A 16,169-nucleotide genomic window follows, 5' to 3' on the forward strand; every position below is an offset into this window, starting at 1 on the left:
CAAAAAGTACACTGGCCCTCTGTAAGCTTTGTTCTCGATCTAGATCAGAGGCGGGTATCCGGGACGACGGTGTACGGGCGTTTGGATTGAGCGGTCAATAATGGAGGCATTTTGTATTGTCAAGTGGAGGAGAATTAAGGTGACAAATTACCACCCATTTGAATTGGCTGCGGTGCGTCATGATGTGCGTTTGTTGGTCTGACAGTCGAAGCTGGATCCGAACCGGGGAAGTACAGTTTTTTTCGCGCAGGTTTTTGCTGTGTCTGATTGTACAGTGATAGCGGAGTTCCGGTGAGATTATTTAGTGGTTAAAAATGCTATCGTTTTGCGGAGGTATTGTTCTGGTTGATAATGAATAACCCAGCGGAACACAGTTGATTATCATGGCCTTGAAATTTAAATTTTTTTAAGGTCGCGGTTTTCTGCAGTCAAATTATTGAAAACAGATGCAGTTTTTTTGTCTTAACAATACAATTATGTGTTTTATATTATTTTGAGCTATGGATGACTCACCAAAGCTAATAAAATTTATATAACAGTTTTTTTGTTAATAATGTGGATCACTTGATTGAATTACCTGGACTAAAAAACGTAAACGTACTTCAGCCTACAAGAAAAAAATGCTGACCTTCCACTATGAACTAGCAGTTTTGTTGTTATGGTTACTCTACGGCTGTAAGTGATTTCTTTCTAAAAATGTTTCGTTTATTAATGTTTTTCTACAGTATCTAGAACCATGCTGAACGAAGAACATTCGTTTCGTAGGAATGGCTTTGTAACATCATGCCAGCCTTCCACGAGTGTTGTGGATCAGACAGCCGATGGAATCACGCTCTGTTTTGCACAGCAGCAATGGGATTCCAGTTTTAGCGAGTATAAGTTAAGGGAGTGTAGAAAAGTTATTTCGTTTCGTTTGAAATTAGAAATCATTACAGGCCCTGTGAAAGTCTACGAGCAGCACTCCAATGCAGTGTGGACTTAGTTCAACACTTGAAAACTTGCTTCCCGGAAAGCGCAACGCTAATAATACTCTCAAATACTCTGGCAGTAGTGGAAAACTCAACATGCAGTGGAGCAAGGAACAACTCTACAAGTAAGATATGTTGTCATAATTAAGGTTTAAAAAGATATAAACAAGCAAAAAGAGTCTCGATGGGTAATCCACTTTCGCTTCTTCCAAGTGCTTTTTTGAAGAATTTTAAAATTTAGAATGGCTACTTACAGTTGCTAGAAATTTCCAAAAATCAGTAAAATGCGCTTTAAGGTGCCAGCGAAAATGGTCATGTAAAGTTTTAAAAACCGACTTTGTATATTGTCGAAGCATAATGACCTGTGCAAATTTAACCTCAATCGGACATGATTCAAAGGAGTCTCAAGCGCTCAGATTTGATTTTTGAGCGTTGAGAATCTTCTAAAACTGACATTAACAAAATCAAATTTAAAATAAAACGACGAGATCTTGTGTTATTCAGGAGAACAAATTTGACCGGAAACGACCTTCTGGGGTTTAGTCGTTTTTTTTGGGCAACCGAGAACTAATTATGAAATATTCCAGAACTGGCTCCCAAAATGACTCACAACTCGCTCTAAACCACACGTAAATCATTTTCTTGGTGTTAGGCATCTTAAACATGATTGTTGTTAGGGTGATTGATTTATTTTCTTACTTAAGGGCCCCGAAAATAATTGAAATAAAATGCAAAGCGTACATGTACTGTAAAAAAATTTGTGGATGCAAACTGCAGCTCGGTTAAAGCGTATCTCTAATGGATAGAATTGCGAACCATTGCGTATTTTAATAAAAGAATTGAAGTAGATCATCAACAACTTTAATACGAATGAAATTTTGGCCTCAAGCCAAAACCGCATGAAAATCATTAACACTAATACATATGCAACGCAGAGGTGTCGTCAGCACCTAAGGAAGGACAACTGGGTTTCGTTGTTTTGATTTATGTTTTTCATGATGTCACCTATTATAATCTATAATATTTTCAAGTGAACATTCAAAATAAAGTACAAAGCGTACAAATACGAGTGTAGTACGAGATCCGACTTGGATCATGACTTATATCGGTTACCAAAAGATCTAAAAGTGCCCAAGGAGTTAATACGGTTTTGCGTGAAGCATAAGAACAGCATACCGCTGCACAATGTCGGAAGTAAATAGTGTAGTGTAAGCTCATTTCTTCCTTTGAATCCGTTCTGGATTAAGTTTGGAACATACCTGTTCAGGCATATTCCTTGTGCGGAGAGTACAATTCAGATGGGTCAATGAATGAATCATAATCATTGATGGATGACACGTTTGATTTTAAGGATATTGAAGATGCAGATTTTCCGATAACCCTCAGACGGTAAAACAATCGCCTGCAGGAGGGATTGTGCATATTGCTGATGAAAAACATTAAAAACATTCAAGTATTTTCCGAGTGAATGGCATCACATATGAAAAATACAACAGGGATCATGGAGGTGGGCGAGGAAGAAGAGTAAGAAGCCAAATATCTTCCCTTAGGTCAGCATATGTTGTTTGTAAGCCCGTACTGACATGATATATTTGCGAGAACTATTGCCAGCCCTGATTTGTTACAAGCATTGTATCGCGTCGAAAGATGATCAGCCGATCGGTGTTTACGAATAACCGATGTCAGGGAATAGGGTGTTGTATCATGATCGGACCAGTCAGAAAATGTACCATGATCGGACCATTTTTTTATATGCGAGATTTCTCAACTATTGAATAATAAAAATGTATCGAATATGTACCCGCATCATCAAAACACTTCTTCTGATGATGTTCAGAAGTTTTCATTCAGATTACTTAAGTATTACTATTATTAAAAAAGTTTTAAAAAATCGTCTATTTTCGAGCACAATTGTTTCCAAGTTTTGGTTTCAAGCAGTGATTTTAAAATCGAATATTTAAAAATTCCAGTATATTTTCCAGTAATATGCTTCTGTAACTTTTAAATTCAATGTAGGAATACTTTTTATATGAAATATTTGCTCTAAAGTTTGAATTATTGGTGAAACGCGAAAGCATGTTTTGTATCATGATCGGACCAGCCTACTTCTGAGACATCACCGTTTCACTTTGCTTGTGCTTGATTTACCCAATGAAGGATTTCACGTTTATTTAATTGGAACAGAATATAAATGATGAAGCTTATTTTCTATAGAATATAACCTCTCAAAAACGATGTAAGGTTCGCAAACTGAAGCAAAACCATTTAAACTTCACTATAAATAGCCCACTATACTTCAAATAGAGGAAATATAACTCAGTGTCAGCCTTATATAGGAAGCACTTTTTAACGCGAATTTTCGAAGTTTTCGAGAGAGTAATGAATTAAAATATATGAAAATTTATATGTGACGTTTTGCGTGGAAATTTTTCACGATTATTTTGAACGGTAAAATGATTTCACGAAGGTGAGAAAGGTTTGAAAATTGATTTGTGATCTTATGATATATATATATATATATATATATATATATATATATATATATATATATATATATATATATATATATATATATATATATATATATATATATATATATATATATATATATATATATATATATATATATATATATATATATATATATATATATATATATATATATATATATATATATATATATATATTTTTTTTTTTTTTTTTTTTTTTTTTGTTTCAGGTGGAGGGGAAATTTGCATCCAAACCCCTGAGGTGACCAACCTCAGGGAGTGTGGGGTTGGTTTGAATCAGTGACCGGACCCACTAAAACCCCTCCAGTCTCCAACCCATAATACTCCCCGGGACCACCGCTAGGTATTGCTTCGGGGAGCGGCTTTTGTGCTCTGTGCACCCTCTTGGTTCTATAGATCTCTTTGCTAACTTAGCTAACTTAGCTAACTAACCTGGAGACTGGCCGTTAGCTAACACTGGCGTGTCGGTGGTCAACCTGTCGCCTGTTTTGCAATTCTAAAACTATTTGAGAGGCGGCTGTACAAACCGCCCTCCAAATGTTTGGGTCTTTACACATCCTCCGAACTAGGTTGTCCGGAGTGGTGTCTGGCCCGCTCACTACCATCATGTCGCTCCGCGCATGCACAAAACGAGGGCACACGAAGAAGACATGCTCAGCAGTTTCTTCCGCATCCGCGCGGTCGGGACACATGGGGGGCCCCGCATGCCCGAATCTGTGTAGATACTGCCTGAAGCAACCATGACCTGACAGAATCTGTGTCAAGTGGAAGTTAACTTCTCCATGGCGCCTCCCGACCCATCCGGATACGTCCGGAATAAGTCGATGCGTCCATCTACCCTTTGCGGAATTGGACCATTCCTGCTGCCATCTGATCATCGAGAATGACCTTCTGGTGCCTCGTATACCCCTTGTGTCACGTTGATCGAAGCATTCTACGTCCTCCTTAATGGCTATGCTGATAGGCATCATGCCGGACAGGACGCAGATTGCGTCGTATGACACTGTACGGTACGCGCTCACAACCCTCAGGCACATGAGCCTGTAGGTACTTTCCAGTTTTCGACGATGACTGTTGGTACCTAACGCTTTGGACCACGCTGGCCCACCATACCTAAGTATGGACGAAACCACGCTGGCAAGAAGTTTACGCTTGCTGCCATATACCGCTGAGCTATTGGACATCATTCGAGATAGTCCTGCAGCGGCCGTTGAAGCCCTCTTACAGGCATAGTCGACGTGACTCTTAAATGTGAGCTTATCGTCAACCATAACCCCCAAGAGCTTCAAGGAACGCCTTGAGGTAATGGTGCAGTCACCGACTCTGACCACCGCCTGTTGCTCTAATTTGCGGTTGTTCACAACCGTAACCTCCGTTTTATGGTGCGCTAACTCCAGTTTCCTAGAGTGCATCCAGTCTTCGACCTTGCGTATGCAGTGCGCGGCCGTCAACTCGACCTCTTCGATCGACTCGCCGTAGACCTCTAGCGTGATGTCGTCTGCGAAACCGACGATCACAACCCCTACAGGGAACTTTAGTTTCAACACCCCGTCATACATGACATTCCACAACACCGGGCCCAGGATGGAACCTTGCGGTACCCCTGCGGTGATTGGGACGCACTCCTGACCCTCCTCCGTGTTGTAAATTAGTACCCGATTCTGGAAATAATTTTCCAAAATCTTGTACAACGACACCGGTACGTGGATGCTCCTAAGCGCGAGCGCTATGGAGTCCCAACTGGCGCTATTGAATGCATTCTTCACGTCAAGCGTGACGATTGCGCAATAGCGAATGCCCCAACTCTTACGCTGGAGTGCTACCTCTGCCGTCTTGGTGACAGAGAGAATAGCATCCAGCGTGGATCTACCTTTCCGGAAGCCGAACTGGTTACTTGCTAGACCGTTTACACCCTCTGTGTACTTCACCAGTCTGTTGAGGATAATCCTCTCAAGCACCTTGCCCGTAGTGTCCAGCAGACAGATAGGTCTGTATGCCGATGGGTCCCCTGGCGGTTTCCCAGCCTTCGGCAACAGCACCAATCTCTGTCGCTTCCACCTGTCCGGAAAGAGGCAGTCATCCAGGCACTTCTGCATGACTGCTCGAAATAGATCGGGGGCCACTTTCATGGCCGTCCTGATGGCCAAGTTCGGGATTCCATCCGGTCCCGGTGCCTTGCTCACCTTTAGGGAGTTGGCGATCACGATGAGTTCCTCATTCGTAACCCTTACCTCCTCCACAACCTCTGCACGGCTGCCGTCTCTCACGGATTGGATGCCCGGCAGGTTGGCCGACCATCCCTGGTCTGTGTCTGAGATACTGGAATGTCGGACGTGAGACTCAGCAACCGGAGGCCAAGGATTTGGCTCGTGTCGTGGAAAGAGTCCCTCGATGATACGCTCCAGCATCGCTGGTGGTCGCTCTGCAGGCGCCAACACGCCTTCGGTCTTCGCCATTACGACACTCTGTAGGCGTTGCCCCACGGATTCGTATTGGCACTCGCGCATAGCCTATCGAAGCAGGCCCTTTTGCTCGCCTTTATCGCACTTTTAAGCGCCGATCTTGCAGATCCGAATACTACACGACGCTCTACCCTCTGTGCATCGGTACGTGCACGTTGCAACATCCGTCTTGCACGGAGGCACGCGCTACGGAGGTCCGCTATCGCGTCGGTCCACCAGTATACCGGTGACTTACCATTCCTAGGTTGGCGGGTCCTAGGCATGGTGGCGTCGCACGCCCGCGATAATGTGGCAACTAATTGGTCAGCACTCGGGCGGAGCCAACTGCCCCCCTCGCGCTCTCTTCTCATTGCTTCTGCAAATACCTCGGCATCGAAATGCGATGTCTTCCACCCGCGGACGGTCGGAGTATTGGCTCTACCCGTCGCCTGCCGCCTCACGTTCTGGACTACGCTATAGCAGACCGACTGGTGGTCACTATAGGTGTAGCCATCGTCTACCCTCCAGTTCACGATCAGTCCTGGGCTGGAGAACGTCACGTCGATGATCGACTCCGCACCATTTCTGCTGAAAGTACACTTGGTTCCAACGTTGGCCAGATCTAGGTTGAGCTTTGCCAAAGCTTCCAACAAGATCTGACCCCTCCGGTTCGTGCGGCGGCTTCCCCACTCAACAGCCCAAGCGTTGAAGTCGCCCGCCACTACTAAGGGTGTTAGTCCCGTCAGCTCCATAGATAACAAATCGACCATCTGGGTGAACCTTTCGATAGACCAACGCGGCGGAGCATAACAACTGCAGTAGAACACTCCGTCCACCTTGGCAACCGCGTATCCTTCATTTGAGGTTGACACAACCTCCTGATCCGGAAACTTGCTGGTCGTGCATATGGCCGCCGTACTGGACTTATCTGCAACCCAATTACCGTTTCCGGGAGGAATGCAGTAGGGGTCCGATACGATTGCGATGTCCGACCGCGACTCAGACGCTGCTTGGTATAGCAGCTGCTGTGCCGCATAGCAATGGTTCAGGTTCAATTGTGTCACCCTCACGCCCGTGGTTTCGTGGCCGCCTTACCGGCTGGGCACCGTGGGCCTCCCATAAAGTGCTTGGCGTCCCGTTTTCCAGTACATACCAAGCACTTGGGAGGCTCCCCGCAGTCTTTAGCTTTATGGCCAGCACCACCACAACGCCTACATAACTGGCTCCTATCGGGCCCCTTGCAGGTCCAGGACTTGTGTCCTCCCTCGAAACACCTGAAGCAAACGTCCGGCTGCTGGAGTATGCTCAGGGGACATACTGACCAGCCAACCTTAAGTTTGGCTGTCTTCAGGGCCAGAGTTGCATCGGCCGATGCAAGCCGGAAAGTGGCCACCTGGGTCCCCGCTGGACCCTTTCGGAGGCGAATTACCTCAGTGGCTACTTCCACTCCGCACTTCTCCTTGAGGGCCTGTGCAATATCGCACCTCTCGGTGATTTCATCCAGGTTTTTGAGCTGGAGAGTCACCTTTGAGGTGAGTGCCCGAATTTGCACATCTTTCCCGAGGACCTGCTCGGCTACCGTCTTGTAGGCAGCGCCCTTGTTTTTAGCATCCTTACGAAGCTCAAGGATCATCTCGCCGGTGCGAGAACGACGGATGGTCCGCACATCCGCTCCCAGATCCTTGAGCTGGGTTTCGCCTCTCATTTTCTTCAAGACTTCGGAGTACTTGGACCCCTCCGTCTTGAGTATGAGGGCGTCGCCCCTGCTTTGCGCCTTCTTTCCCATTTTTGGACGATCTGTCGCCTTCTCGTCGTTGCGCTTGCTGTCTTTTTGGCGCTTCCTTCCTCCCACGGTAACCCAAGGGTTTCCCGTAGCTGCCACTTCGGCAGACTTTTCGGCGGACTTGGAGGCCGTTGGTGTGCTATCTCGCGGGCTTAGCACAACCAACCGTTTCTTGCTGTTCTCGGGGGCTTCCCCCGGAGACTGCCTTGCTCTTTTTGCGGCTGACCCGGAGGCGCAAACCGCTGGAAACATGCAGGTGTCCGTTTGGACCGACTTCGTCGCCCTTCCGGTCACCTCCGTTGCATTCTTCTCTGCAGCCACCGCTCTTGCCTTGAGCTCGGCGTGCTCCTTCTTCGCAGCATCGACGGAGGACCGAAGCATGTAGAGAGCCTGCTTCAGGTACTTCGTCGTGTTGGTGCGACTTTTCGCAAACTCGATTATGGCATCGAGCTGCTCCGACAGCGCTACTACCTTCGGTAGCGTGTCTCGCTGTCTTCCGACCGCCTTTATCAACAGTGCACCAGCCACTGCGATGTTTTGCGTCGATCCGGTAGGCGTACTGCCTTTGCCGTCTTCGCAGGCGTCCTTTACTGCATCCATCTCCGCCTTTCTCGGCGGAGACCTCTGGATGCCTCCTCGTGCAAACGGGTTTTTCAACCCATCTGCGCCCAATTGTTGATCTTCATTATCACTGTTCATTTTTGTTAAGTGGGTCCCCCTTCCAGCCGCTATCCTTATCCATACTGGAGTGGTCGCCTATCTGGTCCCATGGTAGTCTATGCCGAAGCAGTGAGGCCATGGCTAGGGGTGGCTGCCATAGCGCCTTATGAGCAACTATGACACCCCCGACCGGCGCAAGTCAGGAAAGGACATCTGATCCCACTCCTGCCCGGTTCCCACCGGGCAATGAATTTGGAACGTACTGGAAGGCCTGCCAGGTTTTACGGGACGGAGACCCCTGCACCGGTTGTTGTCTCGCCGTTTCAGGCCGTTGTCACACGACCTTACTAAGGGAGCTCGGCGCAGGTGCCAGCCCAGAATCGTGGTACGAAAACGAAATCCGACTCTTATCATATGGCGTTGCGACCAGTTACCGTAATTGGGAACTTACTGGCATCAATCCCAATGGGCGAATTAGTGCATTTGGGTGGTGGGAGCGGCACTATTCGCTCCGTCAGAGCTGCTTCCGGATAATGTGGCTTTTGTGAGAATTCGGCGGCCCAATGCCTGAGTCTCACCACAACCTAGGCTAGCTCTCGCTGATGGTCCGGGACTGCGTTCTTACAGTTAGCACTTCCGTGGCCTACGGTAATCGCCAAATACCGACCCGTGGTGGCATACAGCTCTGCCAATATATATATATATATATATATATATATATATATATATATATATATATATATATATATATATCGAGTAACAAGACTCTTTTTGAGACTAACTGTTTTTTGAGCTGCGGCAAAGGAAACGTAAGGCAAAAACTAATCTTTGAATTTTGTTTAGCAGTAGGGCTTAAAAGTTTCGTCTCTCCGAAAAATATCCTCATACAAAATTTCAACTCAATCGAACTTAAGGAAGTAGTTTCGCCTGATGGCGAAAAGCACAGTTCATGCAATTATCGATAAGGAAATTTTTGTTGATACCAAATATCTTAGACTTGCGAAAAACGCCGAGATCTGGTGTTTTCTCGAAAAAAATAAAAATCGGAAAAAACTCAACTTTCTGGGACTTTCACTCATTTCATTTCACATTCTCATTTTCACTTCACTTTCAATCTCACTTCACGGAGCTAATTTTTGTCACTTCACTTTAGGTGGAATCGGAAACAGGTATCAAAAAATGAAGTGAGCGTGAGAGTGAAATATATTTCACCGTGAGGTAACTCCCGTAACAGGTACCATTGGCTGAATATCGCACTTCAGACATAAAAGTTATAGCATTACCATATTCGGAAATTTGTAGTACTACTTGGGGACTACAAGTTGGTCATACATCGCTTCTCTAAATTGTGCTGGTGGAGTGAGCTATCGGTGAAACGAAACTGCAACCGAAAAAACACCCACAAATTGAGTAAGCAAATTTGCCGTATTGGAAGCTCAAATATAATTCATAACGTTTTCGCAATAATATGAAAAATGTTTGAAAATAATTCTAGAATCACGAAAAAATTTCTAATTTATCAAGCCCAAACCAAACACCGTGCATGTAAAGCCCAGCACGCGAAGCGAACAATCGCTTGAAGTCTCAGGGGCACACTGGTCCGATTATGATACATTTTTTGGTCCGATCATGATACAAATTCTATGGTCAGGAAAACCGATATATTTAAATGAAAATGTGACATGAAAAGCATTATACATTCATACATGATACATTACCCTAATCGTTATCAGAGTCATGCTATAGACATCAAATCCGATTTCACAGTCGCGTTACCAAATTTTATAGCGGTACTACTGACACAGCAAGATACGACAAGCAGTGCTAGTAATGACCATTTTTATTGTAATAATTTACACGGTAATACCTCTCGATATAAGTATTGCACTGTTTATTCAATTGGTCGAGAAAAAAAAGGGTTTCAAGTTGTTTAGTAAATAAGTGACGCCATATTGCATTAAAATATTGGTTACAGGATATTCATTAAACGTCATACAACACAGCATGTAAACAGCATGCAAATAGCAAGCGGTCGTTATAGGCTAACTGTTTGCGTTGAACGAAATATAGTGCAGAAAGAATCGTGCTGAAAGTGTTGCGGTCATACACACACATACGAATGTTTGGATTATCTAGTTGCAAGAAGATTTGAGCCCCGAAATCAAGTGTTGTAAGCAGGTTACCGCCTAGAGGATGGAAATGATGCCTGAGAAATTGATTAGATGTATTGATTATTTAAAGAAAAGTTATCAAAACGTCGCTAATTACCTGGCAACCAGGTCCCCCTTTCTATGTTTATTTTTTTTTGTCCGCGCAACAACGCAACCATCTAAGCAGCCACAGCGCTGTCAGTCGTGTTAACAGAAACAAAAACATTGAAATAGTTCACGCAGTCCAGTATCTTCTGTGATAATGGACGAACCAGTTGGGTAATTATGCACTCTCTGATACAGTGTTCATATGAAAAACGCATTTTACATTGCAGGAACAACGTCTATTCCCCATGTCATTGGCGGCTCAAACAGCGACTGATTAATGAACTATGCAATGCGGTGTTTCGCCACCCAAGAAGGCAGCCCTGTCACGAGACTAGGCATCCTCAGCTCTACTAAGGCAGCAAGTTGGAGAATTGTATACTTCAACTACCTCAACAATAGCTCAAAGCGGTGCTATCATCGGCGGAGAGGCTCGTTGCATCGTCTGTCGAAGACGCCTGGTGCAGGATTTGCTCAGCTATCAAGGAGTCAACAACGGCGACACGATGAGTGGGGGCATTGATCGGCAGAACTGACTGCTGTGACGGGGAATGCGAGGCAGCGTTGAATGAGAAGAACCGGACCTGGGCAGCTTATTAAGAGAGAACAAGGCCAAGTACAAACGGGCGGGGAACGACATGACTATGATTTTCGGATGAAAGAAGCGCCAACAAGAGAAACGTGAACAGGAGGTACTGCCCAGTACCAATTCTGACGGATGCCAGCGAGGTGGTCGACAGGAGGAAGGAGTACTTCAATGAAAATCTAAATGGAGGTACAGCAAGCAGAAGGAACTGACCTAAGAGCACAAACTGCCGATGTATATGAAGCTCGTGAGAACGGAGAGCTGAAGAACAACAAAGGTGCCGGCAAAGATGAAGTGGCGAGCGTTGTAAAGAGGTGCAGATTATCACGCTGCACTGCTTCAATTCCAGGACCTGGAAGAAGGAATAGTTGCCCAGCCGTGTCAAATATACGCCAGACGAGAGTGGAGGGAGTCATCTGCTCTATCTACAAAAAGGCGACAAGCTGGAGTCACGACACACGACACAGTACGAGCCACCACGGCTCTCATTTGATTGGTAAGCTTTATTCGAGGATGATACTCTCGGATGATCGGAGAACACTTAGCTCACAGTAAATGATACCGGTGATTTCATCATCATCAGCAATCATTTTGAGGGGCTAGAAAGACACTGGGCGTTTATGTCTTCGTTTAATCAAATAGTGACAAAAAACTTGAGCCTATCATCAAGCCATTCAACGTAAGCTGCTTTCCTTCCAAAGCCCCGATCGAGTTCTGTTAGAGATGATTGCGCTTTTGTGGATGAATTACGTGTCAAATATTCTCATCTGGATAGTGACTCCCGCATGTTGTGGGCAAATATGATTCTTTCTTCGCAAGACATAACGGAAAATGCTACTGCTCCACCAATCCAACTCTCGTCATACTTTCGATGGGTCACATTCTTTGGACCGTGCAGACTGAAAGTCATACACAGATGAATGATTGTAGCGCAAAATAACAACAACGATGGTTGAGAAAAATTGGCGACGTGAAAAAACTCCTGATGGACTGATACAAAGTATTGGGGGAGCCTAGATCCAAATTCAATCAATTCCATGGAATTTTTTGTTCGACTGGAGGAAAAAGAACTAGAATCTTACTGACGTAACGGGTAACGGATTTCAAAGACGTGAGCCATAAACAATCAATGCGTAGGACAAGTGTCTCATGTTTTTTTCTGGAAGGCTGATTTAATTTGAGTGTTATTTTTCTTCGATAAAATAAGTAAAAACGGTTGCTTCTGATCTATCTACAGCTACAACATTGAAATCTAACCGAGTTATGTCATTCTGGAGATCCAAATTCTTGCACAGATTGTTGTAAGTTTAGCGCATAAGCTATCTTTAAATCCTTGAAAAAGCATGCAGCAAACGGCCGAAACGTCGGATGTAAAAAAATTCCTTCTGGATTGTTTACTGAGACTGCAAATATATGAATATAAAACTGCTTTTTGGGATAGACAGACAGGTTTTACTTTCAACAGGATTCAGCACCAGGCCAGAAGGCATTGATCGTTTAGAGATGGTGTTTCATCAGTTCATTTGAATGTCCTGCATCGTCACTGGATTTGAACCCGCTAGACTTCAGTATCTGGAGATCCATGCAAGGAAAGTTGGACGACGTTGGTCATTTGAGTTGGACACACTGAAAAAACGTTTGGTGGAGAACAAACACAAAGGTGAAAAATTTGAGCTTAACTAAGTACATTGTAATTTTACTCCTGATAGAGGTTATTGAAATCGATTCCGGAGAGAAATAAAAACTCTGAGTTTTATGTTCATCAAGCAGACAGTATGTGCAGTAGGGAAAGCGAAAAATAAGGGAACTGGAAATATGACACAGATTTGGAAAAGTATTTCCAGTTCGCTTATTTTCCGCTTTATCCTACTGCACATACTGTCTGCTTAATGAACTTGTGTGTTAACAGGTAAAAGTCGTTGTTAAAAATAGAAATTTAGTTTGAAAAATTTAGCCCAACGGAGCACCTTCCTGAGTATCATGACATTAAAAAAGTGTATCACGTTGCCACCGTGTAGTCTGCGTGGTTATCTGTTGTGAGCAAACTATCTATACAGTTTTTGTCGTACTGGAAATCATGCTGCAAAATTAAATAAAAATGTAAAATGTATTACACAACGCGTTTGTAGACGATGGCCGAATATTTTGCTACAAGTTTGCCGGCCATCTTTGGCTATTTCTCATAAACCGGAGGTCGATATGACTTTCTAACCCGTTTCAACCGAACAAAATCTCTAGTAGAACAAAAAAAATCTGTAGAAAATTACGACATTACCTGCTTTTCAATCTATTAAACTAAAACATTTGGAATTGGACATGCTTGTGACATAAAAACACAATTTTTTGTTTCTTTGAATTAATTGTTTGATCGTCCTCTGAAGGACAGTTTTATATTGCATTTGAAATCGGATAGTCAGCAATTTTTTAATTTAGCTCTTAATTTACCCTCAGAAGGATAATTTTTTATTCGATTTTAAATCGTATATGATGTTGCTTGCATCACTGTGCTATTCCCGACAGTGGGCATTCTTCTGAAAACACAGTGGAAAGCTGTTTTCAAACTGAAAATTTGAAATGCACCTACCGCTGATGCTACCGCTAGGTATATAATTTTGTCGACCGTGTTAGGGAAAGCATTTATTAAGCAACCAATCGGAGTTTGAAACAAGCCTTGACAATTTTCAATAGTACAGTACAGTGGTTCAAATAATCAAATTATGAATTTATGCATTTTGGCGGATGCATAGAGAATTTTCCAACCGAGTGCTGCAAAAACGAAAGAAATCCATCGAAAACTAATCGACTTATTAGCATTTGAAATTGGACCCATTTTTCATTTTTCCGTTTTTAGGTTTTTATTTTACATCCCTTGTAGCCAAACTTACTGAGAGACGTAGCTCTACGTCAAAAACAGAACACACAATTATATCGTGTCCCATTTCGGTTTCTGGAAACAAGCCATGTTCACAGAGAAATAAAATAGATATCTGCGTTGTTTAATACTATACCATATAATCCTTTACATCGAGCTGGAAATCGCATACCTGAAAGAGAGAAGAAAAAAAGTAATGATTACAAAATGCAATTTGTGTGAAATAATGTTTTAAAACTATAAAAAACTATTCGATTGCACATCGGGAGGACTAAAACAAAGATTTCCCTGTCAACACAGGTGTGGTCCTGGGCTCAGACTAGGAAAAAAAGTAAGATTATAGGTTTTTAGCCATTCCTCTGAATTTTGGTGCCCCCAGCCACCAATTATTTTTTCAAAGACTCGAATGCGTTTTATCTTAACATACCGTTGAGGCAACGAACCCGGCGGGCAATTACCATGCCATACTGTCACGTAGGTTGACGCATTCATACACTGGCTAGAGGCACCAAATTTTACTGGAATGGTTAAAAACTAGAATTTTGCTTGGGCAGCTATTTAAAGTTTTAGGGTAGCATTTTTCCATTTTTGTCGATCAGTATTAATTACAGTAGGCGGATGACTAACATTATCTGCTATAACGTTTACCTAAAGCCACTCGTGTTTTTTTTTTTTTTTTTAAACGACTGCGTTTAACTAAGAATATATGATGGATACATAGATGATTTTCCAATCGATTGCTGCACGAACGAAAGAATAACCGACGTATTAGCATATGGGCATATTTTTCCCTGTTTCCGTTTTCAGATTTTCATTTTTCATCTCTATGTATCCGAACGTCTTGAGAGACGTAGTTCTACGCCAATATTATGCAGTTTAGAGAGTCTTGGTAGAGAATAAGTTCTTTGTTCTAACAAAAACCGTTACAATTCACAGCTTTCAAAGCAGTAGCAAAGGAAACGAAGACAAATACGAAGGATGGGGCGGAAGATAACAAGAGCGAATGATTTCTGCTCTGTTCTTCTCGATTTTATTTCTTTCAGTAGAAGCAGATAATACTGACAGCTTAAAATGGCGGATAGTGACTGCTGAAGCTGAAGGTAACAGAAGCGTCAAAAGGAAGCAACAGAAGTGTTGCTCTTATAGTTCATCCAATCGGTTTTTATTCTACAGCAATGTTTCTTGGTGTAATAAAAATATTAATTTTTTGTCCTACACTTTTATATCAAATTGAATGCCCATTTTTGCTTAGCTAATAATATACCTTTTCTTTGGAAAATGAAAATTATTACAGATCAAAAATCCCCTACGTTTTCACATATTTCAACCGTTCAACTTGTTTTTAGATCTAATGAAACTAACGCAAAACTGGACGTGTAAGTTCCGACCGAACTTCATATTTCAACAATGTTTGTCGAAAATATCACAGATAAAGAGTACCGACTCGGGTCGTTTCACTTTCGCTGAGTGCCAGTAAGTTTTGTTTTATTCCCATTCTGTCTTTTAATCATATGAACCAAATTTCTTCCAGTGACATCCAATCATCAAGAGACTGTTTCAATCACTACGCGCTCAATTGTAAAGCATCTTCCATCGTTGGCTGGCTGAAGTTTGTCTATCGAACCATAATCGCGGGCACCCCTTGTGACATGCCGGAAAATATTAATGAGAAATAAAATGTTTCAATATCTAAAGCGGCCGTAAGTCATGGTAAACCGCAACAAAATTGAGCTCTAAAAACTAAATCCTGAATAATTGCGTCATTTGGTATCACATTCCAAAAGTCGGTTTTACTGCTGTATTACCTATAAATAAATATATAATCTACACTCTGCACCCTTAATGGTTGTTCCGTTTTTTTATTATTAACTCAACCGAATAAACCGAGCCTCTATCAGAAGCAGAACACGGTTCACGTCTTTTTCTCGCGTACCCCACAAGGAACGGAATATCGCGCGGCAAATATGTAACGGAAATCGATAATCACCCTTGCGATCCGGAGACCGGTCCAGAACCAGACCGTAGCGGACATTAAATTTCAATGAAAACCAGTCCGGCGCAAGGAAAGAGCTGTCCGCTGCTGCGTTCGTTGTC

The 16,169-nt window shown here is 43.2% G+C and overlaps 1 protein-coding gene across 4 annotated transcripts; it reads left to right on the forward strand.

Annotated features, from left to right (window-relative positions):
* Positions 1-157: 157 nt before the first annotated feature.
* LOC129720964 (uncharacterized) lies at positions 158-15,820 on the forward strand. 4 transcript variants are annotated; one of them, XM_055672933.1, is made up of 6 exons: positions 158-291; positions 540-675; positions 726-879; positions 936-1,093; positions 15,422-15,548; positions 15,607-15,820. In XM_055672933.1, the coding sequence occupies exons 2-6, from the start codon at positions 621-623 to the stop codon at positions 15,749-15,751; spliced, it is 639 nt and encodes a 212-aa protein (XP_055528908.1). In that variant the 5' UTR covers positions 158-291; positions 540-620; the 3' UTR covers positions 15,752-15,820. The 4 variants fall into 4 exon arrangements, with proteins under 4 accessions (XP_055528908.1, XP_055528911.1, XP_055528909.1 ...); XM_055672934.1 differs by having other exon boundaries at positions 192-333; positions 412-675; XM_055672935.1 differs by having other exon boundaries at positions 202-291; positions 607-675.
* Positions 15,821-16,169: the final 349 nt, after the last annotated feature.

This window comes from Wyeomyia smithii, chromosome 2, assembly GCF_029784165.1.
Source record: "Wyeomyia smithii strain HCP4-BCI-WySm-NY-G18 chromosome 2, ASM2978416v1, whole genome shotgun sequence".
Lineage (NCBI taxonomy): Eukaryota > Metazoa > Arthropoda > Insecta > Diptera > Culicidae > Wyeomyia > Wyeomyia smithii.